This window comes from Chelonoidis abingdonii, chromosome 4 (genome assembly GCF_003597395.2).
Source record: "Chelonoidis abingdonii isolate Lonesome George chromosome 4, CheloAbing_2.0, whole genome shotgun sequence".
Classification (NCBI taxonomy): Eukaryota; Metazoa; Chordata; order Testudines; family Testudinidae; genus Chelonoidis; species Chelonoidis abingdonii.
Window position 1 is genome coordinate 5,710,623 of NC_133772.1, and position 14,955 is coordinate 5,725,577.

The window sequence follows — 14,955 nt, forward strand, 5'->3', positions numbered from 1 at the left end:
TCCAGGTGCCGAGATCCTGCGTAGAAGCAAGGAAAAGACTTTGCAGCATGAAAGGGAAGCAGCCAGATGCAAAGGGAATGTGTCCTGTACACCCAAGGGGGGTGATGGCTGGGTGGAAGAGCAGCAGGATCCCGGACCTCTGGGTTCCATTTGCGTGAAGAGTAGCATGAGCGACAGGTCAGTGGGTGGCACCCCAAGCCCCATCACCTGCCCCATGTGCGGGAAGGGCTTCAGCCGCAGGTCGAACCTCACGAAGCACCAGCGCGTCCACACAGGGGAGCGTCCTTTCTGCTGCACCCAGTGTGGGAAATGCTTCACTCAGAGCTCCAACCTCTGCCGGCACCAGAGCCTCCATGCAGCGGGCGAGGGGCCCTCGTGCTGCCCCGAGTGTGGGGAGAGCTTCACAGGGAGCGCGGGGCTGGCCAGGCACCGAAGAACACACGCCGTAGGGGAGAGATCGCACTGCTGCCACCAGTGTGGGAAAGGCTTTGCCAGCCACTCACTCCTGACCATTCACCGGCGCAGCCACTCGGGGGAGCGGCCGTTCTCCTGTGCCCAGTGCGGGCGCAGCTTTGACCGCAGCTCCCTACTAGTGGAGCACCAGCGCACCCACACTGGGGAGCGCCCCTACCGCTGCCACCAATGCAGCCAGGGCTTCACCCGCGCCACCCACCTCAGTCGGCACCAGCTAATCCACCGTGGTGAGCGACCTCACGGCTGCCCCGAGTGTGGCCGGTGCTTCCGGCTCCGGGCTGCGTTAGTCAAGCACGTGCGGAGCCACACAGGGGAGCGACCCTACAAGTGTGCTGAGTGTGGGGCGGTCTTCGCCAGTGTCTCCTCCCTGGCTCGGCACCGCCGGAGCCACGCCGGTGAGAAGCCTCACCACTGCCCCGACTGTGGCAAGAGATTTGGGCAGAGCACTGCCTTCGCTGAGCACTGCCGCACCCACACTGGGGAGCGCCCCTACCGCTGCTTGGAGTGTGGCCGCGCCTTTGCCGGCAGCTCCAACTTCATCCGGCACCAGAGAATCCACACAGGGGAGCGGCCCTACCAATGCCAGGACTGCGGCCGCACTTTCCGGGTCAGCTCCAACCTGGCCAGGCACCAGAGGACTCACCACCAAGGGCTGGTGATCACTGAGTGTGGAGATACTCCCTTGCTGGGACGGGCAGGACAAAGGTAGGGTCACTGGGGGCATAGGCCTAGATGGAGCCGAAGGCCATGGGAGGTTGGTTGGGGTTGGGGTTGGGGCCATGGCAGGTGTAAGCTGAGATGGTCAGGGCACAAGGCAGGAGCAAGTGGCTGGTGGCTGGATTCTCTGCAGTCCTGAGCCAAGCAGCACCCCATGGAGCAGGATCAGATGGCTCAGACCAGAGCTCACCAGGGAAGGTGGCTCCTGCATCTTGCCACACCCGCCGTCTCTTCTCTGCCATGGTGCTGAACTCTCCGTCCAGTAGGAAGCGCCGTCTCCTAAACGCTCCTTCCACCATTACCACCAATTTAGGCCAGGCCTGCTGGGGCAGAGCTCTCTCCTTTCATCACCCCAAGGAAGACAGGGCCAGTGTTGGCCTCTGGCTCCAGTCTGCTTCTCACAGGGCTGTGCCATGGTGACAAACTCAGAGGTGCCCCAGGGGCAATCCCACTGTAGGAGAGCAGCCATTCTTTGCTGTGTGGACCAGTATTAGGCAGGCTGGACCTGCCCTCAGTGTAAAGCTCACAGCCCATTGTCCTGTTTTCGTTGTTACCAGGTTAAACGTGGGGTCGGCCGACACACTGAGCCCCAGAGCTGCGTGCTGAGCCATGCTCATCCTAGTCACACTTTATTCCTAACCTGCACTCCCCCCTCACCCGAGTCACTGTGGCTGGTGGCACTGCCTGCAGACTCAGCAGACCTTGGCTTTCTCGAGGGTTAGCTCTGAAATCTGGAAGGACCCTGCACTCCTACCAAAGCCCTCAATCCCAGAGCCCCTGCACTTCAATCTTCTGTAATGAAAGAGTCACAAAGCTCAGAGAGAACAGAACCCAATTGAAGATCGAGGTATAACTGCTCACCAAATTTGTGATCAGGAAGAAATTTCCCCCCAGGTCATGCTGGCAGGGAGGGCACATCCCATTCCTGGTAGTACTGGAATATCCATTACTCTGGGGAGGTGTGAGTGACCACCCTATCTCCCCCCAATTCTAACCCACTAGACCCCACTCCCTCTGCAAAGCTGGGGATAGAACCCAGGAGGCCTGATTCCCCCTTGCCAATCCCCCTGCTAACTCACTAGATCCCTATTTCCTTCCCAGAGCTGGGAATAATTGGATCGATGGAGATGGGGTCTGCTCCTGAAATGGGAGCTGTGACAGGTAGCATTTGTGGGGAGTTGCTCTTTCAGGGAGAGTGTCAGCATAGCAGGAAGGCAGTGTTATAGGTGGAGTGGGGAGCTAGCTCTGGAGGTCTCTGGGGTGCTGGTGGGGTCTGGCTGGCACATAGCTTTGGCTCATTCACTCTGAACAGCTGTGGGGGAGATCTGGGTCTAAGCCCCATTCCAATGTGGGAAGGATCTATTTGTGCTGAGGCTGGAAGGGAGCAGCTGATCCAGTCTGGATGAATGCCAAGATGCTGCTAGGGGGAGGGGACAAGCTGCCCACATGTCAGACCCAGGAGACCAGTTATCATTTGTTGGGAACCTGAGCTGGAGATGCCTGAGAATTCACAGCATCTGACAGCTCACTGTATGGATCACAACTGCACAGACATTCCTGTACCGCTTACTCCCATCTCTAGACTGGGAATAGACCCCAAGAGTTCTGACTCTGCCCCCCTCAGGACCGCCACATTCACTCAATCGCTTTGACAGCGTAGTCTAGCGGCAAGGACACTGGCCTGGGAATGACACCTGCGGAGTTGAGCATTGAAGGGACTGTGAATCAGACTGTTTACACCTTTTTTGTTCTTTTGGGAAATCAAATGCCCAAGCAGCAGTGTGAAGAAAAGATGTCTGAGTTAAAATTGTTAAACAATAACAAAAACCATCAAAGAAAGAAAGAAACAAATAAAAACTCGACCCAGAACCAGGACTAAAATGCAGGGAATTGCTTATTGAAATCGCAAGTCTCATCAATGAAATAAAGAGAGAAAAAAGAAACCCCCAAGTAACTGAACCGGAGAGGATTTATGGCAAGGTGCAAATGAAGGAGGGACTGAAAAAGATGTTACAAAGGAAAAGAAGTTTGGAAGAGGGTTTGGCCAGTAGAACACATGAAGGTCTCCAAATGCAGCATGGTAACATCCAAGTCCCACCTCCTCATGAGATTAAGGTTGCCAATTGTGGCTGAACGTATTCCTGGAGGTATCATCACATGACATAATCTTTAATTAAACACGAATCTTTAATTCCTGGAGACTCCAGGACAATCCGGGAAGATTGGCAACCCTACATCAGATGCTAGCAGTTGTTGCTAAACCCACAGATAAATATAACCTAAGACGGGCATAGATAAGGTTAATCACACATATCCCTTAATTTGCTGCATCATTGTTAGAGTCCTTGAGTTAAAAGCAAAATTCATCCTACAGGGCAGAGTTAAGGTTATGAGCGCACATCCCTCCATTTCTGACGGCGGTGTAACAAGCCTGTAGCTAAAAACGAACAAATACCCCAGATAGTTGGGAGTTTGGATTTAATTCCTTCTGCCAAGATTTTCAGAAGTGATTAGAGATTTTGAGGCTGTGTGCGCCCCAGCTCAATACCTTAAAGGGGGCCTGATTTGGGGAGGAAAAGTGCTCAACACTTTATTCAGAATCAGGCCCTTTTAAAGATGTACCAAACTGGGTCACCTTTTAGGCCACAGAGGTCCAATCCTGAAAGGATCATAGCAATTATGGCTTCTATCAGCGCTTTACAAGAAGCAGCCAGGTCCTGGATGCATCTGAGAAGAGGTTCATAGGTGTCTCTAAAGTGGCGTCTAATAAATATGGAGGATTCAGGAAAGAAGAGATTAACCCAAACATTGTCTAAATTGGGATTTGTGCTGCTTCCAGCAGCTCTTCATGTATCTGTCCCAATGTAAACCCCTAGGGAAGAATATGGAAATCACTACTTCTATTGGTGCAGCTGATGTCTTGAATCGGGGCAGATTTCTAGCATACAAAAGATCTTGAAATCTCCTCAGGAAATCTGATCTAGAACTGGTTAAAAGAAAGTTTTCACCATGAAAAATTTTGTTTTTTTGAGAAAGAAAGAAATGTAAAAACATTTTACTTTCAAATCACAATTTTGGTCTGGATTTAAAAAACAAAGTTTTCACTTTGGAGATTTTTGGGTTATTTTCTCTCCCCTCTTTGTTTTCTCACTGCAAATGATGGGTGAAAGTAGAAGTGAGACAGAAAGTGTGTTTGATGAGAGGAGAGCAAAGCAAAAAATCCAATTTGAAATTAAACAGAAATGTGCATTTTGTAATCACCAGTCAAAATTTTTTGTTGAAAATAACATTTTCATGAGAAAAACTCCATTTTTCGCCAGGAATATGTTTTGCTTACAAAATGTCAATTCACTCTAATTAATTTAATTCCATTGAATTTAGAAACCAAATTCTCAACTCCTTTGAAAAATCCCATCTGGGAAGTCTAACTCCTAACATCCAAATCCAAGTGGTGGAGTCCTAATAACAGTAGCCCAGTCTTTAACAAAACGTGTCCTGAAGGACAGAGTTAAGGTTATTAATGGCTATCCCTTAATTTGTGATACTGTTGTTAGAATCCTGTAGTTAACAAAATTTTTTGCCTGGTGAAAAAAACCTCTTTCCTTGGGTTGTTTTTTTGTGTGTGTTTTAACAAATAGAACAAAAAATGTAGGTTGTTATTTCTAATCTTCCTTAAGTTCTATTTTTAAGTGTTGATTTTCGAAAAAAATAAACACATAAAAGTTTTGGGAAAAGAATGGAGGAAAATGTTAATTTTCATATTACATATATAAAACCAGGGAGGTTTCAATCAAATAGGAGCAATAATGTGACACTTCCAAAAAGGCTTGAAAAGCAAGGAGCCAATTCCATTGTGATGTGTTGTTTATTCTTGTATATCCAACCCATGCGGTCTCAGCCCCCAAAGGTGATTATTACAGGAGCTGAAGGAATTTGGGCACATGACTCTTCCAAAGCTGATCAAATGCTGGACATCCAAAGGCTTTTAGGTGGGAAATGTTGACCCCCTCCCCCCCCCCTCCGTCTTTTGTTGTTGTTGAGAAAACATTTTTCTTTCTCCTAGAAATTTCCATTGCATGGAAAAGTTGGTGGGGTTCATTGAAAAATACCTGGAAAGTGTTTGGATTTTGGGAACCCAAATTTTCTCAGCTTTAGGTTTGTTGACAAAAACCCTGAACATTTTCCACAAAAGTTTAGATGAAAAATTTCAAGGAAACACATTTTTCCCAACCATGTTTTCATTAAAAAAATTTCATGGGGACAAACAAATCATTTCCTGACCAGCTCTCATCCATTAGCCCCAGTCCCAACCCCAACCCCAACACATGATCCCATGCTACCCTGAGCTAAAGAGGTAACCCCCCCAGCTGTGAGTGAGCAGTGGGATGTTGTAGTAGCCAGGGTTGTGCACTAGAGAGAGACATAGCAACAGGTATTAAGTCAATGAATTACACCTGAGCCTTAGAATCCTGGCTATAAATTCAGCCTCTGGTGGATTCCTAAACCCTTCACAACTGTGAGAAACATGAACAAATTCCACCAACTACATTGAGATTGGAGTGGGTTCGCAAATATCTCCAAAATTTAACTCCAGCAGCATGGCCACTCTAAGCATTCAAAAATCACGAGCCAGCCTCCAGAATAGTCATGGCTTAAAAACATCATGAGATGTTGAAAATCAGAAATGTAAAGGTCTCTTTAGTCATGATTCTGAGCCATTTGGAGCAATTTTCTCAGCTTTTCTCCCCACCTATGAGGATCAGAAAATTACTTTTTTTAAAAAAGCTGAGATTTTCCTATAGTCACATGACTTTTGGGGGGGAAATATCAACAATAATTTCAATTAAAAGAAAAAAGTGTCTTGTTCCAGAACCAGATTGACTTAGTGAAACTGTTTTTCTTTCTGTCCCTTGATCAGCTCTAGCACTAAACCTGCTCCCTGTCCCACTCTAGCGGCTGCATAAAGGATTACAAGTCTGTATCACTCTCTTCGCCAGGTAATTCAAGCAACAGAGGAGCCCCGGGTTCAATCCCCACCCAGGGCAGCTGGGGAATGGAGGGGCTTAGTTGACAGATGGAGAGGGGAGTTCATTATCGCCATCGTCCACCACAATAATAGTGGCATGGAGCTTCTGGTGCTGTGCCAGTTGCGAGGGAAAGCAGAACCCTTTGCCGCATTGGTGGCAGCGGTGGGGCCGCTCCCCAGTGTGAATAGCTTGGTGTTGCACCAGGTTGGAGCTCTGGGCAAAGGTGCGGCCACACTGCCCACAGGCAAAGGGCCGCTCACCACTATGAGTCAGTTGGTGCTTGCGCAGCACCTTGCCATCAGCAAAGCCCGTGCCGCATTGGTGGCAGCGGTAGGGTCGCTCCCCGCTGTGCAGCCGCTGGTGCCTCAAGAAGCTGGAGCTATCACTGAAGGCCCGGCCACATTTGGGGCACTTGTATGGGCGCTCCCCAGTATGGGTGCGCAGGTGCTGCGTCAGGTTGGAGCTCTGGGCAAATGCCTTGCCACACTGGTGGCAGTGGTGGGGTTTCTCGCCAGTGTGGACTCGCTGGTGCTGTGTGAGGTGTGAACTCATGCTGAAAGTCTTCCCACACTCAGTGCACTGGAAGGGCCGCTCCCCGGTGTGGATCCTCAGGTGCTTGAGGAGAGGTGAGCGGTCCACAAAGCCCTTGTGGCACTGGGGACAGCGGTGGGGATTGTCAGGGCTGTGCAGCCGCTGGTGCTTGGCCAACTGGGAGCGCAGACAGAACCCCTTCCCACACTGTGGACAAATGAAAGGCTTCTCTGCCAGGTGGGTCTTCTGGTGCTGCGTCAGGTTGGAGCTCTGGCTGAACCCTTTGCCACACTGGTGGCAGCGGTGAGGTTTCTCCCCAGTGTGGGTGTACCGGTGCTCGATCAGGTGTGCCCGACGGCCAAATGCCCTCCCACAGTCGGGGCAGCAGTAAGGTCGCTCCCCAGCATGGGTGCGTCGGTGCTGGGCCAGGCGGGAGCTGTCGGCGAAGCCGCGCCCGCAGCTGGGGCAACAGTAGGGACGCTCACCTGTGTGGGTACGGGCATGTTTGGTGAGCGACGAGCTGTCCACAAAGCCTTTGCCACACTGGGGGCAGGTGTAGGGGCGCTCTCCCGTGTGGGTCCGGCCATGCTTAACCAGGGACGAGCTGTCGGCGAAGCCTTTGCCGCAGTCGGCACAGCGGTAAGGGCGCTCACCCGTGTGCATGCGCTGGTGCTGCACCAGGTGCGAGGGCCAAGTGAAGGCTTTACCGCAGTCAGCACAGTTGTAGGGTTTCCTTGAGTTAGCAGTGGGGAGCGTCATCGGCGGCCACTCCCGGTCGGGGCTGGGGGACAACTCCCACTCAGACCCGCCTGACAGCGCCCCGTCCTCCGGGCCAGGACTCCCCTCCTTGTCCCCGCTCTGCACCTCATCGCCAACTGGAACAACATGGAAACAGATCACCACTCACTGGGCTGCAAAACAGCCTCCCAACCCACCCTCTAGAGATGGAGTTGGCTGGGAGCCAGCATCCCAGCACAACATGCAGGCTTGGAGAGGTATCATGGGCTGAAATCCAGAATGTGCTGGAGGCCAGAGTACAATTCCCATAGGGCTTATGAGGCATGCTTTATTAACAGTGAGAGTAATCAACCATAGGGAAGACCTAGCAAGGGTTGTGGCAGATTCTCCATGACAAGTTTTAAAGCAAGCATGGAGGTTTTTCTAAGAGATCTGGCCTAGTTCAAATAGGAATTAACTCAGGGAAGTTCTCTGGCCTGTGAGATAGAGCAGAACAGACTAGATAATCACAGTGTTCCCTTCTGAGCTTGGAATCCACAATTCCATGGGCTACAATGGGGCCAGGACTTCACCTGTGGATGTCGAGGCCAGAAAAGCCTATTGTGCTCGTCCAGTCTCCTGTGTAACTCAGGCCAGAGAACTTCACCCAGTATCAAGATCCTTGGCTGTATTACTTCATAGATTCCAGGGCCACGAGAGACCAGTATGATCATCTAGTCTGACCTCCTGTGTAACACAGGCCAGAGACCTGCCCCCAAATCATTTCTCGGGCAGAGCTTTTAGAAGAACATCTCAACTTGATTTTAAAACTGTCAGGGATGGAGAACCTAAGAGCGGTTGGACCAATGACAAAATACAGAGATAAAATAACTTCTCTGCCTCTATTAAAGATTCCCTTGTTTATGCATCCAAGGACTACATGAGCCCTTTTGGCCACAGCCAGTGTTTACCAGGGAGGGCGATTAACCATTGGAACTGCCCCCCTAGGAACGGGGTGGATTCTCCAAGAGAGAAGTGTAGATGGGCAGAGAGATTAATGTGGATGGAGATAGACTGACAGGGTTAGAGTCAAAGAATATCAGGATGGAAGGGACCTCAGGAGGTCATCTAGTCCAATCCCCTTGCTCAAGCCAGGACCAATCCCCAACTAAATCATCCCAGCCAGGCCTTTGTCAAGCCTGACCTTAAAAACCTCTAAGGAAGGAGATTCCACCACCTCCCTAGGGAACCCATCCCAGTGCTTCACCACCCTCCTAGTGAAATAGTGTTTCCTAATATCCAACCTAAACCTCCCCCACTGCAACTTGAGACCATTACTCCTTGTTCTGTCATCTGCTACCACTGAGAACAGTCTAGATCCATCCTCTTTGGAACCCCCTTTAACTCGCCAATGTAGCCCAGTTTGTGAGTTGTGTACATTTCTATAGCAATCACTGTTAGCATGATCTGCCAACCAAGAACTAGTTTTAAGTCCAGCAGGGCCCATCATAACCACCCAGTCCGCCCTCCAGTGGCTATTAGCCAAGATAATTAAAGATGCAACCCCATGCTCTGGGTGCCCCCAAACCTCTGACTGACAGAAGCTGGGACTGGACGACAGGGGATGGATCACTCAATAAGTTGCCCTGTTCTGTTCATTCCATCTGAAGCATCTGGCACCTGCCAATGTCGGAAGACAGGACACTGGGCAACATAGACCATTGGTCTGAGCCAGTATGGCCATTCTTATGTTCTCCTGCCTATCCTAGGCCACAGAATCTCCCCAGCAAGTCCTTCCTCCACTCAGTAACTCCTGGCTGAATGACGTGTCTATTTAACTGGAGAAATTTGAGAAACATTTTGTTCGACAAATCTGAGAATTCACAAGGCAGAAAAAATTGGTTCCACTTTATAATAAGGCTCCATTTATAAAGGATTCCTAGATGTCTTGCAGAATGGTGACTGAATGGACAGAGTGTCCAGCAGCTCAATAAGGTGCGTAAAACCATGGCGTATAATTATTATTACTGTAGCATTTAGGAGCCCAAGTGGTGGACCAAGACCTCATTGTCCTAGCACTATACAAGCACCAAACAAAACCATCTACACACCTCCTAGTGCTTCTAACCGCCCACCACACATGCCTGTTCCACGCTTTGAACATCTGGGCCTCGTCGATTAACACTTTACCTGCCATTTATAAACAGAAGTGTGTCTGAAAAAACAAATCCATCCCGTATGTCTCAGATTCCTTATCCAGCTGGAGTCACAACTGACCCCTGGCGCTTTGACGTGGCAGCTGTTGGTTCCAGTGCCGCACTGGATGAGATGAGGCAGGACTGGATGGGCTCAGGGCGTCTTGGGGAGCCAGGGTTAGTTAGGGAGTGTCTCTCACCTGCAGAAGTGCCCGTAGGGACGCAGCTGTCACTGGAGCGCTGGGGATCCAGCGTGCACGGCTCTACCTCTGGCTCCATCTGGGACTCACGGCTGGTCTAGGGGGTGGAAATCCAGCCCTGAGGACAGAAAAGAAGGGAGACCAGGGCTGGGTTGAATAGCTGTTACAAAGGACGCTCTGTGAGTTTGAACTTCTTGCCTGGAGGGACGTATGATCGCGGAACATGGGAGAAAGGGCCAGGAGACCCATGGGCACAGCATGGGGGTCCTGAAGACAAAACATCTGGGAGGAAGAAGTGCTAATGTGACAGGCAATGGGGATCAAATGAGCGATCTTTGGGGCCAGAGCTACCACCAGCCTCCAAGCCGGGGGCCTCATCTATGGCTAAAAATTAGATGGGCCTAGCTGCATCGCTCAGGGCTGTGAACATTTTCAGGGGCAGCCTGGTGTAGTTAGGCCCAATACAGATGTGGCCAGGTCAAGGGGAGAAGTCTTCCGTGGGCCTAGCTACTACCTCCGGGAGAGGTACATAAACCACATCCCTGCCACTGCGGTAGGAAGCGCCTATGCTCTGGAGTTACCAGGACAGCGCCCTCCTGTGCCCCTGTCGCGTAGACATGCCCCGAGCTCCAAGCGCAGCAGACGCTGGAACGGACACGTCTCTAGCGGGCACCCTGCGCGCTGCCCTGGGGATAAGCAGAGAGACAAGGGGCGGGGGCGGTTATATCTCCTATAGGACCAGCTGGCTGGGAGGGGGGATCTCTCTGGTCCCAGGCACAGGGCAGCTCAGATCCCCCGGCCCTGCGGCCGCTCCGTCCCCACAGCGATTTCCTCCCTCTGCGGCTGTTTCCCTCCCGCCCCGGAGCCGCGTCTCCCCCGTGCCCCCCCCCCCCTCACCGCCCTGCCGGGGCCCGGGGCTGCAGCCGGGGACTCGCCCTGCGAACACGCAGGCCGGGAGCCGGGCCGGGGACCCCAGTGTCGGTGGGGCTGGCACAGGAAGGTCCCTCTAGTTATTATGTCCCCATCCCGGGCCGGCTTCTCCTGCTCTGATCCGGGGTGAGGAACTCGGTGGGTTTAACCCATCCCTCCCCAGACGTCAAGGGATTGGATTTCTCCCCCTCTCGGGCCTCTGGCTGCCTGCGGGAGTGAGAGGCTGGGTGGCACAGATCACACAGGGTGTCAAGCTGCTTGGAGCAGCTCATCAAGGTGGGTGCCAGCCTCAGGGCAGAGTGGTGCAAGCCAGGGCACAACCCTCAAACGGTTGTGTGTTCTATCATCTAGATTTCACCAACCAAGCACCAAATGTGAACTCCTCAAGCCCTATAAGAACTGCTTTAACTGGAGTCACTGGCAGTTGCCGTGGGCACTCCGTCTAGCTTGCCACCCGGGCAAACCTGCTATTGTGAGAGATGGTCCCTGACACCAAAATCACAACGGTATTCAGAAAAAACGAGGAGTCCGGTGGCACCTTAAAGACTAACAGATGTGTTTGGGCATAAGCTTTTGTGGGTAAAAAACCCACAAATACATCTGTTAGTCTTCAAGGTGCCACCAGACTCCTCATTGTTTTTGCGGATACAGACTAACAGGGCTACCCCCTGATACTTGACACAATATTCAAGTTACTCGCAGTCCCAAAGGACCAGTCACTGACACCAGGTCAATTGCACCTTAAATCTTCCCCCAAAGACAACACTTGTGGCCAATCCTGTAATTAACTAAAGGTTTATTAACTGAAAAAAGGAAAGGAGAGTTATTCACAAAGTCAAAGCAGGTAACTTACACACAGATGAGTTACAGTCTTAGGTTCCAAAAAGTGATACAAGCTGTTGTAATGTACAAGCATTATAAGTGCTCTGGAGCTAAGCAGATTCCTTAACCTCAGTAACATCGCCCTCTCCATATTCCCAACAGCAGAGTGCTCACAATGCCTTCTTGATGGCGATTTTATTCCCTTCCCCCAGAGTTCAAACCCTGCTGGGACAAGCCCGTCCCCTCTTTGTGGGGAAAACAATCAACAAAAGCTTGTGTCCACTTGATGTCCCACTCCACAATGGTTTGTCTGGTATCTATGGGCCTTCTTCTGTTGGGCAGGAGGTGACACCTCTCGTGGTAAATGAGTAGCACACACTTGGTAATGCTTGTCTCCTGACTGAAGGTTTCCAGTTTCATGGCAAACACTTTACTAGTTACAGAGCAAACACTTCAATAGCACCTTATAATAGAGGATAGAGATATTATAATTGAGCTCAATGCCTGCAGCAACTCACAAGCGTTTTAAAAAGTCCAAACACAGAACATATTTCTATGATGCTAATATATATTTTAACAATGCTAACACACGGGTAAACCAGTCTGGTTTCCAGCTATGCATTTGTCAGTATTCAGTGAGGCCTAGGGGCCTTGGCATAAGCTGGCACCTTGTCTACTGGTGTCACAACACTGTTCTCACAAAAGTCTATTGGGGAAAATCACAGGGAAGTGAGAGTAGCATTTGGGCCTTTGCTGGCAAAGCAAAGCTCTCCCACCATTCAAAGAAGAGCTACAGGAGTTAACTGAGGTCTGAAAAAACCTGGTCTATAGTTAAGATTATATTTTTATTGGTAAATGTCCATATATGTCAGTTTCACCATCCAGAGATGAAAAACAATTTCCACTGTAATGATAAAAATGTACAGATAGGTAAGGCAAAAAACATGCTGCTTGGGAACTAGAGTTTGGTTTAAGGCTACATACATTGTCTATTTTGACATGTGACATTGATCATTTGTGTTTTAGTAAATATAAAGCTTTAACTTTTTAAATCTCAAAGTCTACCATCATTAAATAATTATTGTCTGACATCTCCCCTCTGCACACACCCTTGTTGGAACCCTTCTAATTTCCCACAACTGTGAAAAATTGAATAAATATTGAAAAAACATCAGTTTGGTTTGAAGCAATTGAAAAAAATTGCTTCAAACCAAACTGATGTGCTCTATCAACATTATTTTAAAAAATACAATTCTGCCAAGCCTGTCAATAGTGAGCTACCAAAGGAGTTAAATGGGTTTAGTTTATTTGAGAGAAGGTTAAGAGGTGACTTGACTGACATGGGGTGTAAGCATTGACATGGGGAGAGGATTGCTGAGAGCAGAGGGCTCGTTATCCTCCAATCTAGGCAGAGCACGATCCACTGGCTGGGAGCAGAAGGGAGACAAATTGAGGCTGGGAATTAGGGGCCAGTGTTTATCTGGGAGGGGAATGAACCACTGGGAGAGCTCCCCTAAAGAGGTGGTGGGTTGTCCATCACTGGGAGTCTGTCCGTGGAGATGGGGCATCTCTCTCTCAATGCTCCGCTCTAGCTCAGCCAGGAGTTACTGGGCCAGAAGCAGGAATCCTGGGGGAGATTCTCTCGCCTGGGTTAGGCAGGAGCCTGACCCAGATGGGCACAATGGACCCTTCTGCCCTTGAACTCTATTACTCTAAATCCAAGCTGTTATAAACTACTGCAGTGGCGGGGAAGGATGCCCACATAATACGCCAGGAGCTTAAGAGGGAGTCTAGTCTCTCAGGTGTTGAGGGAAAAACTTCCAGCCCATGTGTGGAGGCTGCCATGAGATCTGGCCAGCGGAATAGCGCAAAGCCAGCCAATAGTCCGAAAGGCTAGGACAGAGAAAAACCCTGAAGAGTGGCAAGATAATCTGGGAAGCTTTTGCCTAACAGAGAAGTCAAAGATGTCCCAGGGTCAGATCATCTGCTGGTATAAATAGGGTGACCAGATGTCCCGATTTTATAGGAACAGTCCTGATATTTGGGGCTTTTTCTTATACAGGCCCCTATTACTTCCCCACCCCCACTCCCGATTTTTCACACTTATTGTCTGGTCACCCTAGGTGTAAATCAGTGTCACCACAATGGAGTGTTGCTGATTTACACCAGCTGGGGATCTGCCTCCATTAGGATGACCAGATGTCCCAATTTTATAGCGACAGTCCCAAAATTCAGAGCCTTTTTCCTATATAGGTGCCTATTGCCCTGCACCCCCTAGTCCCAATTGTTCACACTTGCTCTCTGGTCACCCTAGCCCACATTGACTCCAGTGGAAATGGGGCCAATTTACACCAGTGAGGGGATCTGACCCATTTCTCACAATGTATTTAGTGGCTCCTGCAGCAGCATGGCTGGGGTGGGAAGGGTTAAGCCCAGTGACTCCTGAGTCTGCCACTTAACAGAGCAGGCAGCTGGGCCGGGGACAGGATAACGGAGGGACCTTCCTGACAGCGCTCGAGTCAGCAGCCCACTCTGGCCCTGGTGGGAGCAGCAGGGTCTGGGGGGATCGCCTCTGCCGGGCGGTGAGTGGGGGGTGCCGGGCTGCAGCGAGAGGCGGCCGTGGGCAGCACAGGGAGGGAGGGACAGAAACAGCGGCGGAGGCAGGAAATCGCTGCCGGGGAGAAGCCGCTGCAGGGCGGAGGAGATCGGGCTGGAGAGACCCCCCCAGCCCCAGCCAGCCCCGGGCCGGGATGAGCTGGGAACGGGGCTGGGGAGCACTGGCAGAGCTGTGCCTGGGGGAAGCTCCGACAGACCCAGCCTGGCTCTAGCCAAGGCTACTGGCCTCTCTCCCCCCCAAGCCTCCACAGTGCCTCCTGCTGGTCTGTGCTCTCCTCCCCCATTCCCTGCAGTCTCCCCTCTCAGAGCCCCTCTCCCCAGTGGGTCCCAGGCCCTGGTGACCTGTTCGGCTCTTCCCCAGGTCGCGGTGCGTGCGAGTGAAGGTTGAATGAGGGACCTCGGAGAAGATGGCATCCCCTGGGGCATTATGGGAATCTCTTGGTTCCCAGCTGGACCAGCTGCAGCTCCATCCTGAGTGCATATCCCATGAGGAGGAGGGAAAGGGTGAACCAGCAGGACCGCACTGTGAGCTGCTCTGTATCCCCAAAGAGAAGCCCCAGCCTCTCCAGGAAACAGGACACCAACCTGAGCTTCTTTGTGACATAAAAGAGGAGCCCCTTGAAATGGGTAACAAATCACTTCTCCATCCCCCACCCTTACTGCATATCTGTGCATCGCCCAGCATGACGGGTCCCTGCTCTCAGTCACTGTGTGTCGGTGCAGTGC

General features: G+C 51.0%; 2 protein-coding genes across 5 annotated transcripts in view; one reads left to right on the top strand and one right to left on the bottom strand.

Moving 5' to 3' along the window:
• LOC116825107 (uncharacterized) overlaps positions 1 to 14,955 on the top strand; it is a 36,754-nt gene that overhangs the window by 18,110 nt on the left and 3,689 nt on the right. The window contains exons 1-2 of one of the 3 annotated variants that reach the window (XM_032780853.2): positions 14,100 to 14,195; positions 14,591 to 14,856. In XM_032780853.2, coding sequence (XP_032636744.1) covers positions 14,637 to 14,856 — 220 coding nt within the window. In that variant the 5' untranslated portion in view covers positions 14,100 to 14,195; positions 14,591 to 14,636. Of the gene's footprint in view, positions 1 to 5; positions 1,130 to 14,099; positions 14,196 to 14,382; positions 14,857 to 14,955 lie in introns of those variants that run through there. The other 2 variants (XM_032780838.2, XM_075065918.1) reach the window with 2 other exon arrangements.
• Positions 5,038 to 11,128, bottom strand: LOC116825115 (uncharacterized). 2 transcript variants are annotated; one of them, XM_032780856.2, is made up of 3 exons: positions 10,759 to 11,128; positions 9,862 to 9,979; positions 5,038 to 7,624 (listed from the first exon to the last, which is right to left on the bottom strand). In XM_032780856.2, exons 2-3 carry the CDS (start codon positions 9,938 to 9,940, stop codon positions 6,255 to 6,257), a joined length of 1,449 nt encoding a protein of 482 aa, XP_032636747.1. In that variant the 5' UTR covers positions 9,941 to 9,979; positions 10,759 to 11,128; the 3' UTR covers positions 5,038 to 6,254. The 2 variants fall into 2 exon arrangements, with proteins under 2 accessions (XP_032636747.1, XP_032636748.1); XM_032780857.2 differs by lacking the exons at positions 9,862 to 9,979; positions 10,759 to 11,128 and adding an exon at positions 9,657 to 9,732.